The following is a 16,413-nucleotide window of genomic DNA, read 5'->3' as shown; positions in this document are numbered from 1 at the left end:
ATAGTGGCGATGATTGTTGTTGTATTTGTTTATTTCTATCCAGGAGATGTACATATACTTTCTCTAATTTTTTTATTGGGTAATCTTTTTTGGTTCTCTTGCTCCTCCTAAATTGATTTTATAAATATTTATCGAAATCACTAATCCTTCTTCGATAATAGATATAAATGAATGCGGTTAAAAATGAGAGTGAATATCACCACTATAATAAAAATACGTTCTAACAAGGCATTGTCTGGAATGTCTTTCCTTTATATCGATAAAAATCTTTTTTATTTTCCTACAAAATAAATAATACCGAAAAGATTAAAATCTAGAAATTTAAATATGCAAGAAATGTTCCAAAATTACTTAACCCGGACATAGTCCCACCAACTATCGCTTGCATCAATCATATTATGTATCGGATCTCATCCTAGGATGATTTGGAGTGTATTCCATCGTAATTCAGATCAATGCAAGACTTTGATCTTTTGTATAATACACCATATTTTTATCCAAAAATGCCTTAACGAAGAAATTGTACATGGGATTGGTTGGTCATTGCTGTCTGATAATCATTTTTTCTTTCTTTCATATATAATGTTTCATAAAAAAATATTGTATTTTCTGGAAATGAATTCCACTTTGCAAAGGTTGTTTTTGTTAATAATCTGTAGTTTCCAAAGTCACATTTCCTGATACAAACCGTGAAATAGTGCATATCTATGACTTAGATGAAAAAAATAGTGTACTTCATCTAAATAGTGCATATATACTTATACATATTTATTCCATTAATCTATTAGACAAATCTTCTAATGCAAAATTATAGCATTGAGTTTGGTTCTTAAACTTTGAGAATTTCTGAATAATTCAAATAGACATACACCAAACATAATCCAATTAAACATGTTTTTATGTAAAAAGAACCTTGCAAAAATTAAAATATATAAACACTAACATGTAAGAATTTAGATACGTAAATACTAACCTGTAAATACTAAAAATTCGAGACTCAATAAATGAAAGTTGCTATGAAAGTTGAATTGGTGTAGGTTGTCAATTCAAAATTGTGAAGATTGTGATCGATGTTTAGGACAAATAAAACTACACTTATAGATATAGTATAATCGAAGAGGACATTTTAATGGGTATATTAGAAAAAATTTCTAACGAAATCAAGATCGCCACCAGTTCTTATGGAGGCTCGGTTTTCAAAAACACAATTAAATACGTGACCAAGGGGGGATTGAGAAGGTAAAATCAAGGGAAAGGAAGGGCATTCGCCTTGTTAAGGTTGGATAGGACATTATATCATAGAAGTCTATAAGAGATATAAGGTTGGATGTTTTGTTTTTAATTTAGATACATTAATATAGTAAAGTTTCCAAAGATCAATATTGATTTTTTTTGGTATGAGAAGTGTTTTTTTTTTCTTAAATTTGTTTTTTTAAGATAGTTTATAAAATTTGTTGAAAATGTTGTGAAGTTGCTAATTTTTTGGATGGTGAATAATTTTTTTTGTTGAATGATATTTTCTCTTACACATTCTTTTATTTTATTTTTAGTCATTCTTCTTCCAACACTATTTTAGTAAATTATTGTATATATTGATTTATAAATTTAAAATGTTTTCTTAAATAAGAATAATTTTTTTTTTTAATAAACAACATAATATCATTAAATAAAAAGACCCGTAAAAAAGGTAAAAGATTATAAGTGTTAAGGATTCAGGTAGAACAAGTCTTTGAAAAAAATGAATGAACCAACAAAATGAAAATAGAAAAAATAACTAAAATGAAAACAAAAGAATGACACAAACAACCAAACTTTGAACGCCTTGAAATCAGAAGTAATGGTGATTTTTTTATAAAAGGTGGAATGAGAACTTTATATTTTTTATTTTAATAATTTTAAACATTGAATAAATATTATTATAATTTTTTTAATTTATTTTGTTTTTATAATTTTTATTCGTGTGCGAAAATTTTCCTAGTTTTATTAATGACTAGCCTGCATAGACATGGTTCCGCTTCAATACAAAGTCTATAGTTAATAATATTGATTACATGAAACCTTTATATATATAATATTGGTACAATTATCTAATGTGTGTAGCCTAAAAGTTGCACTACTTCTTGGGGGATGACATACCCTTTCAATTTTTAGTTCAAATTATTATAAGCCAATAAATATCCTAATCTTGTATAACTTCTATATTATAACATATTTAGTCCTTTTTTTTCATTTGACTAAATTAAAAATTATTACTTTGTAGAAAAAATGATATTATTAATTATTTTTATGTAGTCTAATTTTTTTTATTGTGATGATAGTAAACCGCTATATGTTTATTAGTAGTAGCGATAAACAAGATATTCCACTCAACATCCATATAAAATATTTAAACAAACATAAATGAGCTTTTTTTTCAACAATTTATATTTATTTTTTCCAAAAATCAAAACTAATTAGGCTGATTAGAATAAGTAAACAAAAATCATTACAATCTCAAAATTTATCAGAAAAATGTTTTTTCCATAACTTTTTACCTTAAAAAAAGTTTTTTCTAATTGATCACATATTTTTTTAATTAATTAAAAATAAAATAAAATTACTATCACTTTTTATTTTGTTAATAATTGTAATGATAAGATAATATTATTATTCAAGTAACCTTTACTTGTGGTTCTAAATTGAAGGATTTCTTGCTAATATCAAGAACAAACTATAGAATTTTCCTTATTTTTTCACTTGTTTTACCTTATTTAATTACCCAAACGTTAATCCAGAGTCTTTAAGCTTCTCTTCACTAATCCGATCAATTTTCTTTCTATCTTCCTCACTCAAACAAGTCTTCCAATCTCCCACCTCTCCTTTCCTAAAATATTTGTTGTTTTTCACCTTCACCGTCGAAAAAAGATTGAACTCTGCATTTTTATTAACCTCCAAATTACTCAAATTTTCGAAGCTACAAAGATCCACAACCTTCTGAATCGCATCTTCAATCACCTCCTCTGAAGAGAAAGGGAACCCCATGAACTCAGCCAATCGCTTCACCCAAACTTTCGTATCACTTTTCAAATTCTCATATTTCAAAAACAATACTCTATCCGGTTGTTCCAAACTTGCTTTCCAATACCCCAAAACATGATCCCAATACGGCCCGTTCTTGGAAATCCCCTCACAAAAGAGCTCAACCGCTCTCTCCAATGGAAATATCGCCGATTCTTCATTATTCTTACACGTCTTAATGTTACCGATGAAATGCCACATAGAAACGACGACATCTTTTGGGTCACGAGAGATGTAAACAATTCTACAAGTTGAATTCGTTGTTATGGATTTGGGTAACGAGACATAAGGAAGGTGGGTGGCAATGAGAGGGATTTGTGGATATTGAGTTTGTTTCTTTTGAAAAAGATCGACTTCGAGAAAAGGAACACATTCGTGTGGCGTGGATGAAAGAAGAGGATTCGGTTCTAGATTGTTTAAGGTATTTTTAGATCTTGTTAGAATGGAGAAAGCCAGGGCTTTGAGCCATGTCGTGCCGGCTTTTGGGGCGCTACATAAGATTATTTCGTTTGGATGAGGTTGAAACTCTTCTTGAGCTAGTATTGTCCCTTCCAAGAATGAAGGAGAGTGCCAAAAACCTTGGTATTGGAAAAGCTCTATGAAACTAGTCCATTCATTGTTTCTTGGAGCTCTTGAGATTATCTCTTTGAACTTATTCTGAATTGTTTCTGGTTCCCCACGAAGTGTAGTATAGTCGAAGGAGGATTCAAGCTCAATTGGGTTCATGTTGTTTCACTTGGGTAAATATTAGAGAATATAGAGATATGGAAAGATGAAAGACATTTGATGAAGTTAAATAATTCTTCTATCTCTTGCAATGTTAAGGATAAGGAAACAGTTTCTAATTAATTGCAATTTAGTGTTCAATAAACTTAATTACATGAGTTACAGAAAAAATTTAACATTCTTAATAAATGCTCTTTAGTACTTATTTATCCATAAAGTCAAGAATGCCATGTGATAACTTTGTCTTAACAAAGCGCAGTTGAATATTTTTTCCGCCAATAGGCATTACAATTAAAAAATTCTTTATATTAAATATAATTTAAAATAAGTAATCTATAAAACATGTCATTTTAACTTTACTATAAACAATAGTTTTAATAGCCTTTGTAGTCCAATTGAAACATGTCTTAAAGTAGTTTTAGATCTAAAGTGACCATCTCCATCTCTAGTAGTTTTGTAAACTCTGGTCATATGAATTACTGTTATATAATAAATATTAAATAATGACTACTATTATTAGAGGCTAATGTCCTAAGAGTTTGTTAAATGTTTCATTATCATATGCTTTAATGGTTGGTTGCCAGATTTCAGCTTTTAAAATTTAAACATGTAATGTTGTTATAAAGGGGAACTATAATAAAGACAATCAAATGTTTTAAAATTAGAATACTCAAGTTTTTGTTTGTATAATTCGTAAAAATACTCACAATTTAAAGTATGTGAGATAATTCTGTTAAAGATATAAGTAAACATTAACATTGAAAAGAGATAAAAACTTAATGACATTTGTGTTTGGAACATAAAAAATATATAAATACGATGTTACAACAAAAAAATGAACTATCATATACAGAAAACAAAATCACCAATTTAGATGGATTGATCTGAGTCATGTGTTAGACACATTTCCCTTAAAATAGTTCCATCGTCTCACATTTGTGCTGGAACTTATCGTAAAATTTCCCTTAAAAATGTTTTATTTTAAATATTTGATTTTAACATATAACGCTTTAGAGTTATTATTATGAGCTATAACTCGTACTTTCAAACAAGATATATGACTCTTATTTGATATTTAATAAGCTTACGTTATTGTCATTATGATGAATATTACTTATATTAATAGAGGCATCGACACCTTCAAGGGAGGGTCTATGTACAGCCCGGGTAACTCAAAACAGTTTGCATGCGAATGATAATAACGACGGGGAGAAATACCATCGTTATTGAGTTTGACGGTCGGTGGTAGCTCCCCATTCTCTTTCTCTTATAAAATCAATATTCCCTCAAAAGAAAACCCTATAAATCGAGGCCATAATTTTTAGGATCCTCATTCTCTATATAGAAACATGTATTTCTCGAAACACACTCTAGCAGTCGATCAAAAAAATAGCAGTTGTCCATTCATTTTCTAAATTTGATCCCACATCGATCCTCTAACTCAAGAATGAAGTCTTTTTAAGAAGAGAGTGAGAGAAGCTTATGTCCCTTTGGGGACATCCGATAAAATTGGAACGATACAGAGAAGATTAGCATGGCCCCTGTGCAAAGATTACAGGCACAAATCGAGAAATGATCCAAATTTTTTTGTACCATTTTTCCTCTCTTTGCATACGCCGGCGACCGGAGGGAAAATAATGTAGTTTTTTGTTGTGTACTTTAAGAGTTTTCACACAATGACATTTGTTGATTTTTTTTCCTCAAACTAACTAGTTAATAAGATGGAAAAAATAAAATACATGTTGTGGCTTCTAGTTTGTAGGGCCTTCGTCCCTTTTTTATTCGCTCCTCTAACTAAATGATTGAGTCTTCTCGAGAGCGGGAGGAAGAGAAGATAAGGTCCCTTGTCATGCATAAAATAATTAGGATATAAGAATTTGTTTTTGAAGAGAATTAACTACGAAGTAAAAAATCAATTTTCGTATCAAAACCAAAATAATTTTGAAGGATTACAATTGAAAGGGAGTGTATGCCAAATAAGGAGTGAAATATTTTATTTATTACAATTTTTTGTAAAGTATAATTCAAATAATAGATTAATAAATAATATGAATTAAATTTTCGTAGATAAGAAAAATTCAAAGTTTAAACTCAATTGTACGGTGCCCCAATTAGAGGACCCAACAAAAATAGGCGTATGCCACGTATTGCAAAGAACACACGGTATTCTTTAGTAAAAGGCGAAAGAATAGTTCGCTTTGTGTTCGGTGCTTGGCTTCGTAATTTCCTGTAATCACCGACTCCCCTCTTACAATAATATCGGATCCCTATTTTCACTTCATATAACAATGTGGGATAACACACTTTTTTGTCATTATTGTGCCTAATTGTTTTTTCTTCTTTTATTTAAAGAATAGAATAATTTAATAATATTTTCAAGAATTTGATACTTTTAAGTATATTATTTTATGAAACTTATATATATATATATATATATATGTTTATAACAAACTATTACAATGATTTAGTAGTATAGCTCCAAAAGTTATAATATATATTTTTGACATATGTTGAAAAATATTTAAATAAAACATTTCTATGAAAAATACATATACACACTAGAGATCCTAATAACTAAGTTTAATTGGATAACCTAATTGTACTAATTAACTTGGAAGATTATTATTGGGGATTAATCATTTAATAAACAAAATATATTTTAACGAGGATAAATATTTCTCTTTAAATGATTCTTTGTAATCAAAGAGATCACCTATGTGAGGAAGAAATGTGGTCGCTTAGAAGGAATTGCACGGTTCAATTTTAGACTCTCTCACAGAACTAGGCGCCTGATCTATGGATAAAACGGACACAACCATGAGAATTTAACATATATTAGGGGGGAATATGTGAAAAGGTGAAATCGTTTATACGAATGACAGAATAGTTCAATGACATCGAGTCTACTAATCAGCAAATAAAGTTACATACTATAAGGGAAGGTTCAAAGGGTTACGCCTACCTATCCTATGTTTGATTCAACTAATTAATCTTTCACCAGATTAATTTTTTAATTTTCATTAATGTGGAGGATTGTTGGAATTTTTAAACAAATTCTATAAATTCCATTAATGAATGAAATTAGAATGTGGGTAATAAAATGAAATCAAATTCACATTAAATTCAAACATGAATAAATGGTGAAATATGGTCCAAATGTATAATTTAAATTAATTAATTTAAAATAGTAGATTTAAAATGCTTTGATGACCAATTAAAAAAATATTATTAATTTATAGCGTAACTTATATGAGTTTATTATTATGAATTGTTTTGATAATTTAATATTATTATTAACAATTAAAAAAACCATTTAACGTGAGTATTTTAAAATAAATGTCTTAACTAATTTTGAAAATCAATTATCCTTAAATAAAAAGAAACATTGAGGCAAATGAAGAGACCATCAAATGACAACTATTGAATCAATTGATAATTTTAATTAACACTTTATTATTCAACAATATAAATAGTCATTCTACCCCCATCTTTTGTACAATATCATATCAATTTATCCTTTCTCACTCTAGAATTCCAAAAGTCCTCTCCTTATTTTGTGAGTATTTTTCGAGTTTTTCGCTCAACATTTTCTGTTGAAAATTGGAAATAGTTTGGTACATTAGTCAAGTTCAATATGTAGTAACTCTAGTGCGTTCTCAAAAAAAAAAACTCTAGTGGATAATTGCTACTAGATTCATTGTACCTAAGAGACAACCATTTGCGATAAGCTCTAGCACACACAGGAGACGATGAAATTGTTTTAAGGGAAATGTGTCTAACACATGTCTTTGATCAAACCCTCTACATGAGTGATTTCGTTTTCTGTGTATGATAGTTCATTTTTTTGGTGTATTTATATATTTTTTTGTTATTAAAATACAAAAATAGTACCATGCACTTATCGTACACAACAAAATAGAAACAAAGTCGTTGAGTGTAATCATGGACAAATGTACACATGAGACATGACCATGCTATGATGTTCGACTTTTTTAGAAGATTGAGACATAGTAATCTACCTATCTGTTTCAAGGATATCAAAGAGCCTCCCAGTTTCATAGTAACACTGAAGTCAACAATTAGATAAATAAGAGTAAAATAGCCCCCAATGAGGAGTGTATATTTGGAATTTTTAAACTAGTTTTATAAATTCCATTAATTGATGGAAATTAGAATGTGGATAATCAAATCAAACATGAAATTCAAACGTGAATTAAAGTGTAAAATTTGATCCAAATATATAATTTGAATTAATTAGTTTGAATTAATTTATTTAAAATACCTTGATGACCAATTATAAAATTATGTTAATTTCTAGTGTAACTTAAATGATTTTATTATTATCAATTGTTTTGATAATTTAATATTAATTTTAACAATTGAAAAAATCATGTAATTAACATGAGTATTGCAAAATAAATGTCTTAAATAATTTTAGCAAACAATTACCCTTAATTAAGAAGAAATATTGAGACAAATGAAGAAGAAGTCATTGGATCAATTGATAATTTTAGTTAGCAGTTTATTATTTCAACAATATAAGTAAACATTTTATCCCACACCATCTTATGTAAATTATCACATCATCTTATACTTTCTCACTCTAGAATTATAAGAGTCATCTCCTTATTTTGTGAGTGTTCTTTGAGTTTTTCGCTCGATATTTTCCGTTGAAACTCGATGATAGTTCATTTACATTGGTCAAGTTCGATACATAGTGATTCCAGTATAGAATCACCACTAGATTTGTTGTACCATGGTATACATTCATCTATAATAAGTTCCAACACAAATTGGAGACCATAAAACTGTTTTAAGAGAAATGTGTCTAACACATGCCTCGGATAAGCCCTCTAAATCGGTGATTTTGTTTTTTGTATATGATAGTTCAATTTTTATTGTAACATAGTGTTTATATATTCTCTGTTATTTAAAGATAAGAATACTAACAATCTTAAAATAGTTTCAGTGTGCTAAGCTATATATTAGCTTGCGCAATCGAAAACATTTGTCTTTGTTTTTTAGAAATACGAGTTGTGATATTACAAATGAGATGATGATTGTTGCCTCAAGGATGAAGACGATTCAGAATCGTTCAAAATTAGTGGTCAATTGGTCATTAGTTATGGTTGAATAACGCTATTAATGAAAGAGGATAGTGTCGTCAATATCTCTTCTTTTTTATATATATAATGTTTAGATAATAAATATATATATATATATATATATAATTTTATTGTAATAGATAATTGACAAAAAAAAAAATCAGTTTTTGATTCGAAAATAACTTGGGGGTGATTAATAAAATTAATTAGTTGTGTTATCTAAACTTAATTATACTTATTTTTTCAGTTTTATAATAATTAATTATAAATATATTCATTCTTAAATTAATTAAACGTTAATAATTAATAAGAATGTAATATATAATTAATAAATAAGGAGAGATAATATGTTTATACATGTATAGATATATATAGATTGTTTAAATGTGTACATATTTATTTGTTTCCAGAATTGAGTCATAAAAGAATAATAAGTTATTCTCATGAAAACAAAAAGTTATAACGGTAGTAGAAATACTAAAGCTGAAAGTTGAAGCATTTTTCGAGTTTTTCTCTCAACATTTTCCGTTGAAAGCCGGTGATAGTTCATTTACATTGGTCAAGTTTCATAAATAGTGATTCCAGTATAGAATCACTATTAGATTCGTTATATTATATTAGACATCCATCTATAATAAGTTCTAGCACAAACGGTAGACCATGAAACTGTTTTAAGGGAAATGTGTCTAACAAATGCCTCGAATCAAGCCATCTAAATTGGTTATTTCATTTTCTGTATATGATAGTTCATTTTTTTATTGTAACATTATATTTTTATATTCTCTGTTATTTAAAGATAAGAATACTAACAATCTTAAAAGAGTTTCAATGTGCTAAGCTATATAGTAGCTTGCGCTGTCGAAAAAATTTGTGTTTATTTTTTAGAAATATGAGTTGTGATGTTACAAAGGATGATGCAGCGTGCGTGGCTAGGATGAACCTTTATCAAGATTCGTTGATTCTTACGAATACCGAAGGTTGATAGATATTGAGGAAACCTCGTTTTCTGATTAATAATCTTCCCCTAACAAAGTGTTTTAAGATTCTTTTAAATACTCAAACCCTAGCTTGCAAAAGAAATAAACAACTTTTAATAAATTGCAAAAAAACACCCGAAACTAATAAAAAATGCGATTTTGAGCCCCTAAACGTTTCCGCCCGAAAAACACTAGGCAATCGTCGAAATCTGACACTTGCGAGATATTTTCGGATGCTGCAACTTTCGCATAAACGCCTCTTCGACTCGCACCGCATCATTCCCCCCAGGGTAGAAAAGATTCGTCCTCGAATCTGGAACCGCATCATCCTCATCAGAAGAAGACTCACCCACAAAAGGAACAAGATGCTTCACATTGAACACATCAGAGGTACGCACATGGCTGGGAAGGCGTAAACGATAAGCATTGGGGTTGATCTTCTCCACAATCTCAACAGGACCAATCTTCTTAGCAGCAAGCTTGCTATATTCATGAGCTGGAAAACGATCCTTAGTCAGAATAGCCCACACAAAGTCACCAACTTCAAAATCAACAGCACGCCTTCTCGAATCAGCCTTCTCCTTGTACTTGGCAGTAGCAGCAACCAAGCGGTCATGAGTGGTCTGATGAACCTGAGCCAACTGACCAACAAAATCCGCAGCAGTGGAATGAGGACGCACCTTGCTGGGCAGCGCTAACAAATCAAGAGGAGCACGCGGAGACAGCCCGTAAATCACATGGAAAGGACTGAAACCAGTGGAGCGATTAACAGCATGATTGTGAGCAAACTCGGCCTGAGGCAGCTTCAGATCCCAAGCCTTAGGATGATCCCCAACTAAACTGCGCAGAAGGTTCCCCAAAGACCTATTAACAACTTCAGTTTGGCCATCAGTTTGCGGGTGATAGGCACTGCTAAAATTCAGCTGAGTATTAACCAAACGCCAAAGACTCCTCCAAAAGTGACTCACAAAGCGAGTGTCCCGATCAGAAACTATGGAGGCAGGAAGTCCATGAAGGCGATACACATCCCTGAAATAAAGCTGTGCAATAGCCACAGCATCAGAGGTTTTCTTGCAGGGAATGAAATGAACCATCTTCGAGAATCGGTCAACCACCACAAAAATCGAATCAGAACCACGCTGGGTACGTGGAAGCCCAAGGACAAAATCCATACTGACATCAGACCATGGTTGAGTGGGAATAGGCAGAGGCAAGTATAACCCGGCATTAGTCGAAGCGCCCTTAGCCAACTGACAAACACGACAACGAGCAACAAAACGCCCCACCTCTTTGCGCATCGAAGGCCAGAAATAAGAAGCTGCAAGAAGCTGGAAGGTACGATCACGCCCAACATGGCCTTCTTTGTGGAGTTCATGAATCATCCTCAAACGCAGGCTGCAATCTGGAATGCACAGCTGCACACCGCGGAAAAGGAACCCATCCTCCAAGACAAAGTCCCTCGAATCCCCCTGTTGGATGCGAATGAGGACCTGAGAAAAGAAAGGATCATCACGATAGAGGTCCACAAACGAATCAAAGCCGGGTACATGGACACGCATCTCTGCCAACAGCCCATGACGACGACTCAAAGCATCAGCCACGCGATTAGACACACCAGCCTTGTGTTTAATCACAAAAGTAAACTGTTGTAAATAAGAGACCCACGAAGCATGACGATGAGAAATCTTGTCCTGACCACCAAGATGCTTGAGGGAATCATGATCCGTATATAAGACAAACTCCCGCTGAAATAAATAATGACGCCAGTGTTTGACTGCCTGGACAATAGCATAGAACTCAATATCATAGGTACTGAAACGAAGTTTAGCGCTAGACAGTTTCTCACTAAAATAAGCAACAGGACGCCCAGATTGGCTAAGTACAGCCCCAATACCCAATTTCGAAGCATCACAATGTAGTTCAAATGGCTGGGAAAAATCAGGAAGAACCAAAATAGGGGCTGAAGTGAGTCGGTGCTTGATCTCAACAAAGGCAGCCTCGGCATCATCCGTCCAGAAGAACTTAACCCCCTTCATACAATCAGTGATAGGAGCCGTAACACTACTGAAGTGAGGAATAAAACGCCGATAGAAGGAAGCCAAGCCATGAAAACTGCGAACTTCAGTGATCGAAGAGGGGCGGGGCCACTGATTGACAGCCAGTACCTTACTCGGGTCCACTTTCAGGCCCTCCCGAGACACCACATAACCGAGGAACTGGGTAGAATCAGTAAGAAATGTGCACTTCGAGGAAGCAGCATAGAACTTGTCACGCCGGAGAATAGATAACACCTCACGAAGATGGGAGAGGTGTGCTACCTCGCTGTCACTGTAAATCAAGATGTCGTCGAAGTAAACGACTACAAACTTTCCAATGAAAGGGCGAAGAGCCTGGTTCATCACACGCATAAAGGTGCTAGGAGCATTCGACAGACCAAACGGCATAACCAACCACTCATATAAGCCCTCACGAGTCTTAAAGGCAGTCTTCCACTCATCACCCATGCGAATACGAATCTGATGGTATCCACTCTTGAGATCCAGTTTGCTAAACACAGAAGCACCACCCAACTGATCCAACAAGTCATCCAACCGGGGAATAGGAAACCGATAACGCACTGTAATCTTGTTGATAGCACGACTATCAATGCACATACGCCAAGACCCATCCTTTTTTGGGGTAAGAAGGGCCGGGACAGCACAGGGACTAAGGCTCTCTCGAATGTGTCCCTTAGCCAGCAAGTCCTCCACCTGTCTACGCAACTCTTCATGTTCTTTGGGACTCATGCGGTAATGAGGACGGTTGGGTAGGGCAGCACCTGGAACCAAGTCAATGTGATGCTGGATATCACGCAAAGGAGGCAAGGCACAAGGCAGATTCTCAGGAAAAACATCTGCAAACTCCTGTAACAGCGGCTGCACTGGAATAGGCACCTCAGAACTAGCACCACAGGTAATCAGCGAACACAATAGAGCAAACACCATGCCAGATTCGACCATGGCGGTCTGAAAAGGACCCCGAGACAACAAGGTGGCAGGGGGGGACGCATGATGAGTGGGGGCAGCACCCTTCTTGGGCTGATTTGGCATCAACACAATCTTGGTACCATGAAATAAGAACGTGTAGGTATTAGCACGCCCATCATGTATAACAGAATGATCAAACTGCCAAGGGCGACCAAGTAAAAGGTGACAAGCATCCATAGGAACCACATCACAATATACAGCATCACGATAATGGGAACCAATGGAAAAATTAACAAGTACGCGCTTAGAAACTGTAACATCCGTACCTTGACTCAGCCAGGACAAACGATAAGGCTTGGGGTGAGGTTCAGTGGACAGACCCAGCTTCGAAACTGCAACCTCAGAAATCACATTCTCACAACTCCCAGCATCAATGATGAAGGTGCAAACTTTGCCACCGATGGTACAAGTGGAATGGAACAGATTATTACGTAACCACTCGTTGTCAGGAGCACGAGGGGTTAAACATGATCGACGAATCACCAAAAGGGGGCCAACATCACCAGAAACATACTCCTCCGCTGCCTCATCATCATAAACATCATACACTGGCGCTGAATCTGAAGGAAGAGCAGAGTCAGGATCATCCACCTCAGTAAAAAGACCACGATTGGTGGACTTTGGGTTGCGACACTCTGCTTGGCGATGGCCAACTTCACCACAATTGAAACAACGCAAGCCACCGGGACGTCCCTGCGGGGGGGCTGTAGTGCCGCGAGGGGGGGCTGGGGTGGGATGGGCCGGCTGGGAAGAAGAACCAATGCCACTAGTGGGGACAACCTGTTTTCCAAAGCTACCCGAACCGCGCCTGGCTAGCTGTTTCTCAGCCTGTGAAGCACGCTGATGTGCCTCAGAAACAGTCAAGGGATCAAACATATTCAAAATATCCTGCAACTGGAGGCGAAGGCCACCAATATAACGAGAAACCAACTGGAGAGGGGACTCAGACAGGTCAACACGAGCCACAAAGGTGTAAAACTCAGTGGAATAGTCATCCACGGAACGAGAACCCTGACGAAGATTCTGGAACCGCTGGTACAGGTTACGTTCGTAATTATATGGTAGAAACGCAGCCCCAATATGCTTCCTGAATTTGTCCCAATTCGTGAGCTTTGCCTTACCATGACGAACACGTGTCTGTTTCAACTGCTGCCACCATGCTTGTGCACGACCATGTAAGCGGATCGTAACAAGGGGTACACGACGATCTGCAGGAACTTCCTTGAAATCCAGAATCTCTTCAACCTGAGAAAGCCAATCAATAAACTCTTCCGGTGATAGACTACCATCGAACTTAGGGATGTCCACCCTGAAAACCTGCTCCCAGCGATGATTGGGGCGTTCAGGGGATCGATTCCGAAGACCACCGAGAGGGTTTTCATCTGTCATCGTAACATCATCTTCAGGGTGGTGCATGTGCATAGATGCATCCATCCGTTGCGTCAACCATTTAACCTGCCGCCTCAAATCGTCGTTATCACGGCGAAACTCAGCGTTTTCACGTCGCAACTCAGCAAGGTCACCATCATCAGCACCAGGGGTAGGGTTGCGCGGCTGTCTTCGGGGCGGCATACCTTAGGGTCGACTGGAAACTGATACCAACTGATGCAACGTTCGTGGCTAGGATGAACCTTTATCAAGATTCGTTGATTCTTACGAATACCGAAGGTTGATAGATATTGAGGAAACCTCGTTTTCTGATTAATAATCTTCCCCTAACAAAGTGTTTTAAGATTCTTTTAAATACTCAAACCCTAGCTTGCAAAAGAAATAAACAACTTTTAATAAATTGCAAAAAAACACCCGAAACTAATAAAAAATGCGATTTTGAGCCCCTAAACGTTTCCGCCCGAAAAACACTAGGCAATCGTCGAAATCTGACACTTGCGAGATATTTTCGGATGCTGCAACTTTCGCATAAACGCCTCTTCGACTCGCACCGCATCAAAGGAGATGATGAATGTTGCCTCAAGGATGAAGCCTATTTAAAATCGTTTTTGATTCGAAGATAATTTGTGGTGATTAATAAAATTAATTAATGGTGTTGTTATCTAAAATTAATTATACTTGAAAAATATAGTTTTAGTTTTAAAATAATTAATTATCAATATATACATTCTTAAATTAATTAAACTTTAATAAATAATAAAAATATGATATATAATTATTTGTTGACAGAGTTGAGTCATAAAATAATAATAAGTTATTCTCATGAAAACAAAAGGTTATAATGGTAGTAAAAATACTCAAGCTTAAAGTTGAAGGGTTGTGTAATTTGGATTTGAAGAGACACAAAGAAGACTCGTTATTATGCGCATTATTAGAAGAGTGCTTACTTGGTTCTTGATTTCAATAACAATACCTTCTTTGATTTTTTTTTCAAAGGAAATATCTTAATTTAAAGACGATGCGACATATGTGCCAACATTATCATATGCAAACGTGAATGAATGTGCAAGCGGCTTCGGTCTGCTTGAAACATTGTTATTTCTTTTGTATAAATCGTGTGGCATTGTGAATATTTATTTGATTAAATATTAATTTCTTTTGAAGAAATTATGTGATAGGATGATGAATATTTATTTGATTATATATTCTATTATATATATATATATATATATATATATATATATATATATATATATAACATGTTGGAATATATATTTTAATTTCATATGTAGAGGTTAGGTAAAGAATGATTTATACAAATAAACATTTTTATCTCTTATATAGAAATTATGAAGGAATGATTTACTCATTTAAATATTCACAATAATATTTATCTTATATATTGAATAATAAGTATAATAAAAGGAAATTTGTTAAAGAGTAGTGTGAAAATCTCTTGATTAGAAAATCATTAATTTATTTCACACATGTGTGTGATTAAAAAGGATATCAAGAAAAATGTGGGGAAAATATTTTTAGTAATAATAAATTATTTTATTTTATGATAAATAAAAATAATAATAGTTTATTGTTAAATAAATATGTTCTCTACAAAAAGATAAAGTTGCATACCTTTATAAAAAGAAATAAAATAACAAGAAAATATATTGTTTATATTTTTTGAGTTGGTGCTTAAATAGATATTTAAGATTTGAGAATTTTGAAACAAAAAACGTGTCATTTACTTGAAAATATTTTCATAAATATTTGAAAAACCAATAGCGTCGAAATGATTTTATAAAATAGATGAAACATAATATTTATAAAGTCTTTATAAACTTATAATAAATTTTATAATAATTATATGAAATTTTGATTATACTTTGATTAAAAATGTGACAAATATATATATATATATATATATATTTATATATAATAGAAATTATTTCATTACGTGTTTTTTTTTACATTTCTATCATTGAAAATTACTATAAATAATTAAATACACTAAGGATGTGAATTGTACTACACGAAATATTATGTTGTTATACAATAATATATTGATATTATTAAATGAAAATTTTTACGTACACAAGTGAATATGTTTACACTTTAAATTGCAATCTACGTATG

At 33.4% G+C, this 16,413-nt stretch overlaps 1 protein-coding gene and 2 non-coding genes across 3 annotated transcripts; 1 reads left to right on the top strand and 2 right to left on the bottom strand.

Moving 5' to 3' along the window:
• Positions 1-2,643: 2,643 nt before the first annotated feature.
• On the bottom strand, positions 2,644-3,864 carry LOC124922136 (flavonol sulfotransferase-like). The gene has a single exon (XM_047462863.1). It carries the CDS (start codon positions 3,781-3,783, stop codon positions 2,755-2,757), a length of 1,029 nt encoding a protein of 342 aa, XP_047318819.1. The 5' UTR covers positions 3,784-3,864; the 3' UTR covers positions 2,644-2,754.
• Positions 3,865-5,267: 1,403 nt separating this feature from the next.
• LOC124923034 lies at positions 5,268-5,370 on the top strand. The gene has a single exon (XR_007098074.1). It is a non-coding gene; the product is annotated as a U6 spliceosomal RNA (small nuclear RNA).
• A 514-nt stretch (positions 5,371-5,884) lies between these two features.
• On the bottom strand, positions 5,885-6,001 carry LOC124922877. The gene has a single exon (XR_007097928.1). It is a non-coding gene; the product is annotated as a U5 spliceosomal RNA (small nuclear RNA).
• Between the last annotated feature and the right edge of the window lie 10,412 nt (positions 6,002-16,413).

The sequence above is a fragment of the Impatiens glandulifera genome, chromosome 1 (genome assembly GCF_907164915.1).
Source record: "Impatiens glandulifera chromosome 1, dImpGla2.1, whole genome shotgun sequence".
Lineage (NCBI taxonomy): Eukaryota > Viridiplantae > Streptophyta > Magnoliopsida > Ericales > Balsaminaceae > Impatiens > Impatiens glandulifera.
Note: the sequence above shows the minus strand (reverse complement) of the source record. Positions and strands in the feature narration are given on the sequence as shown.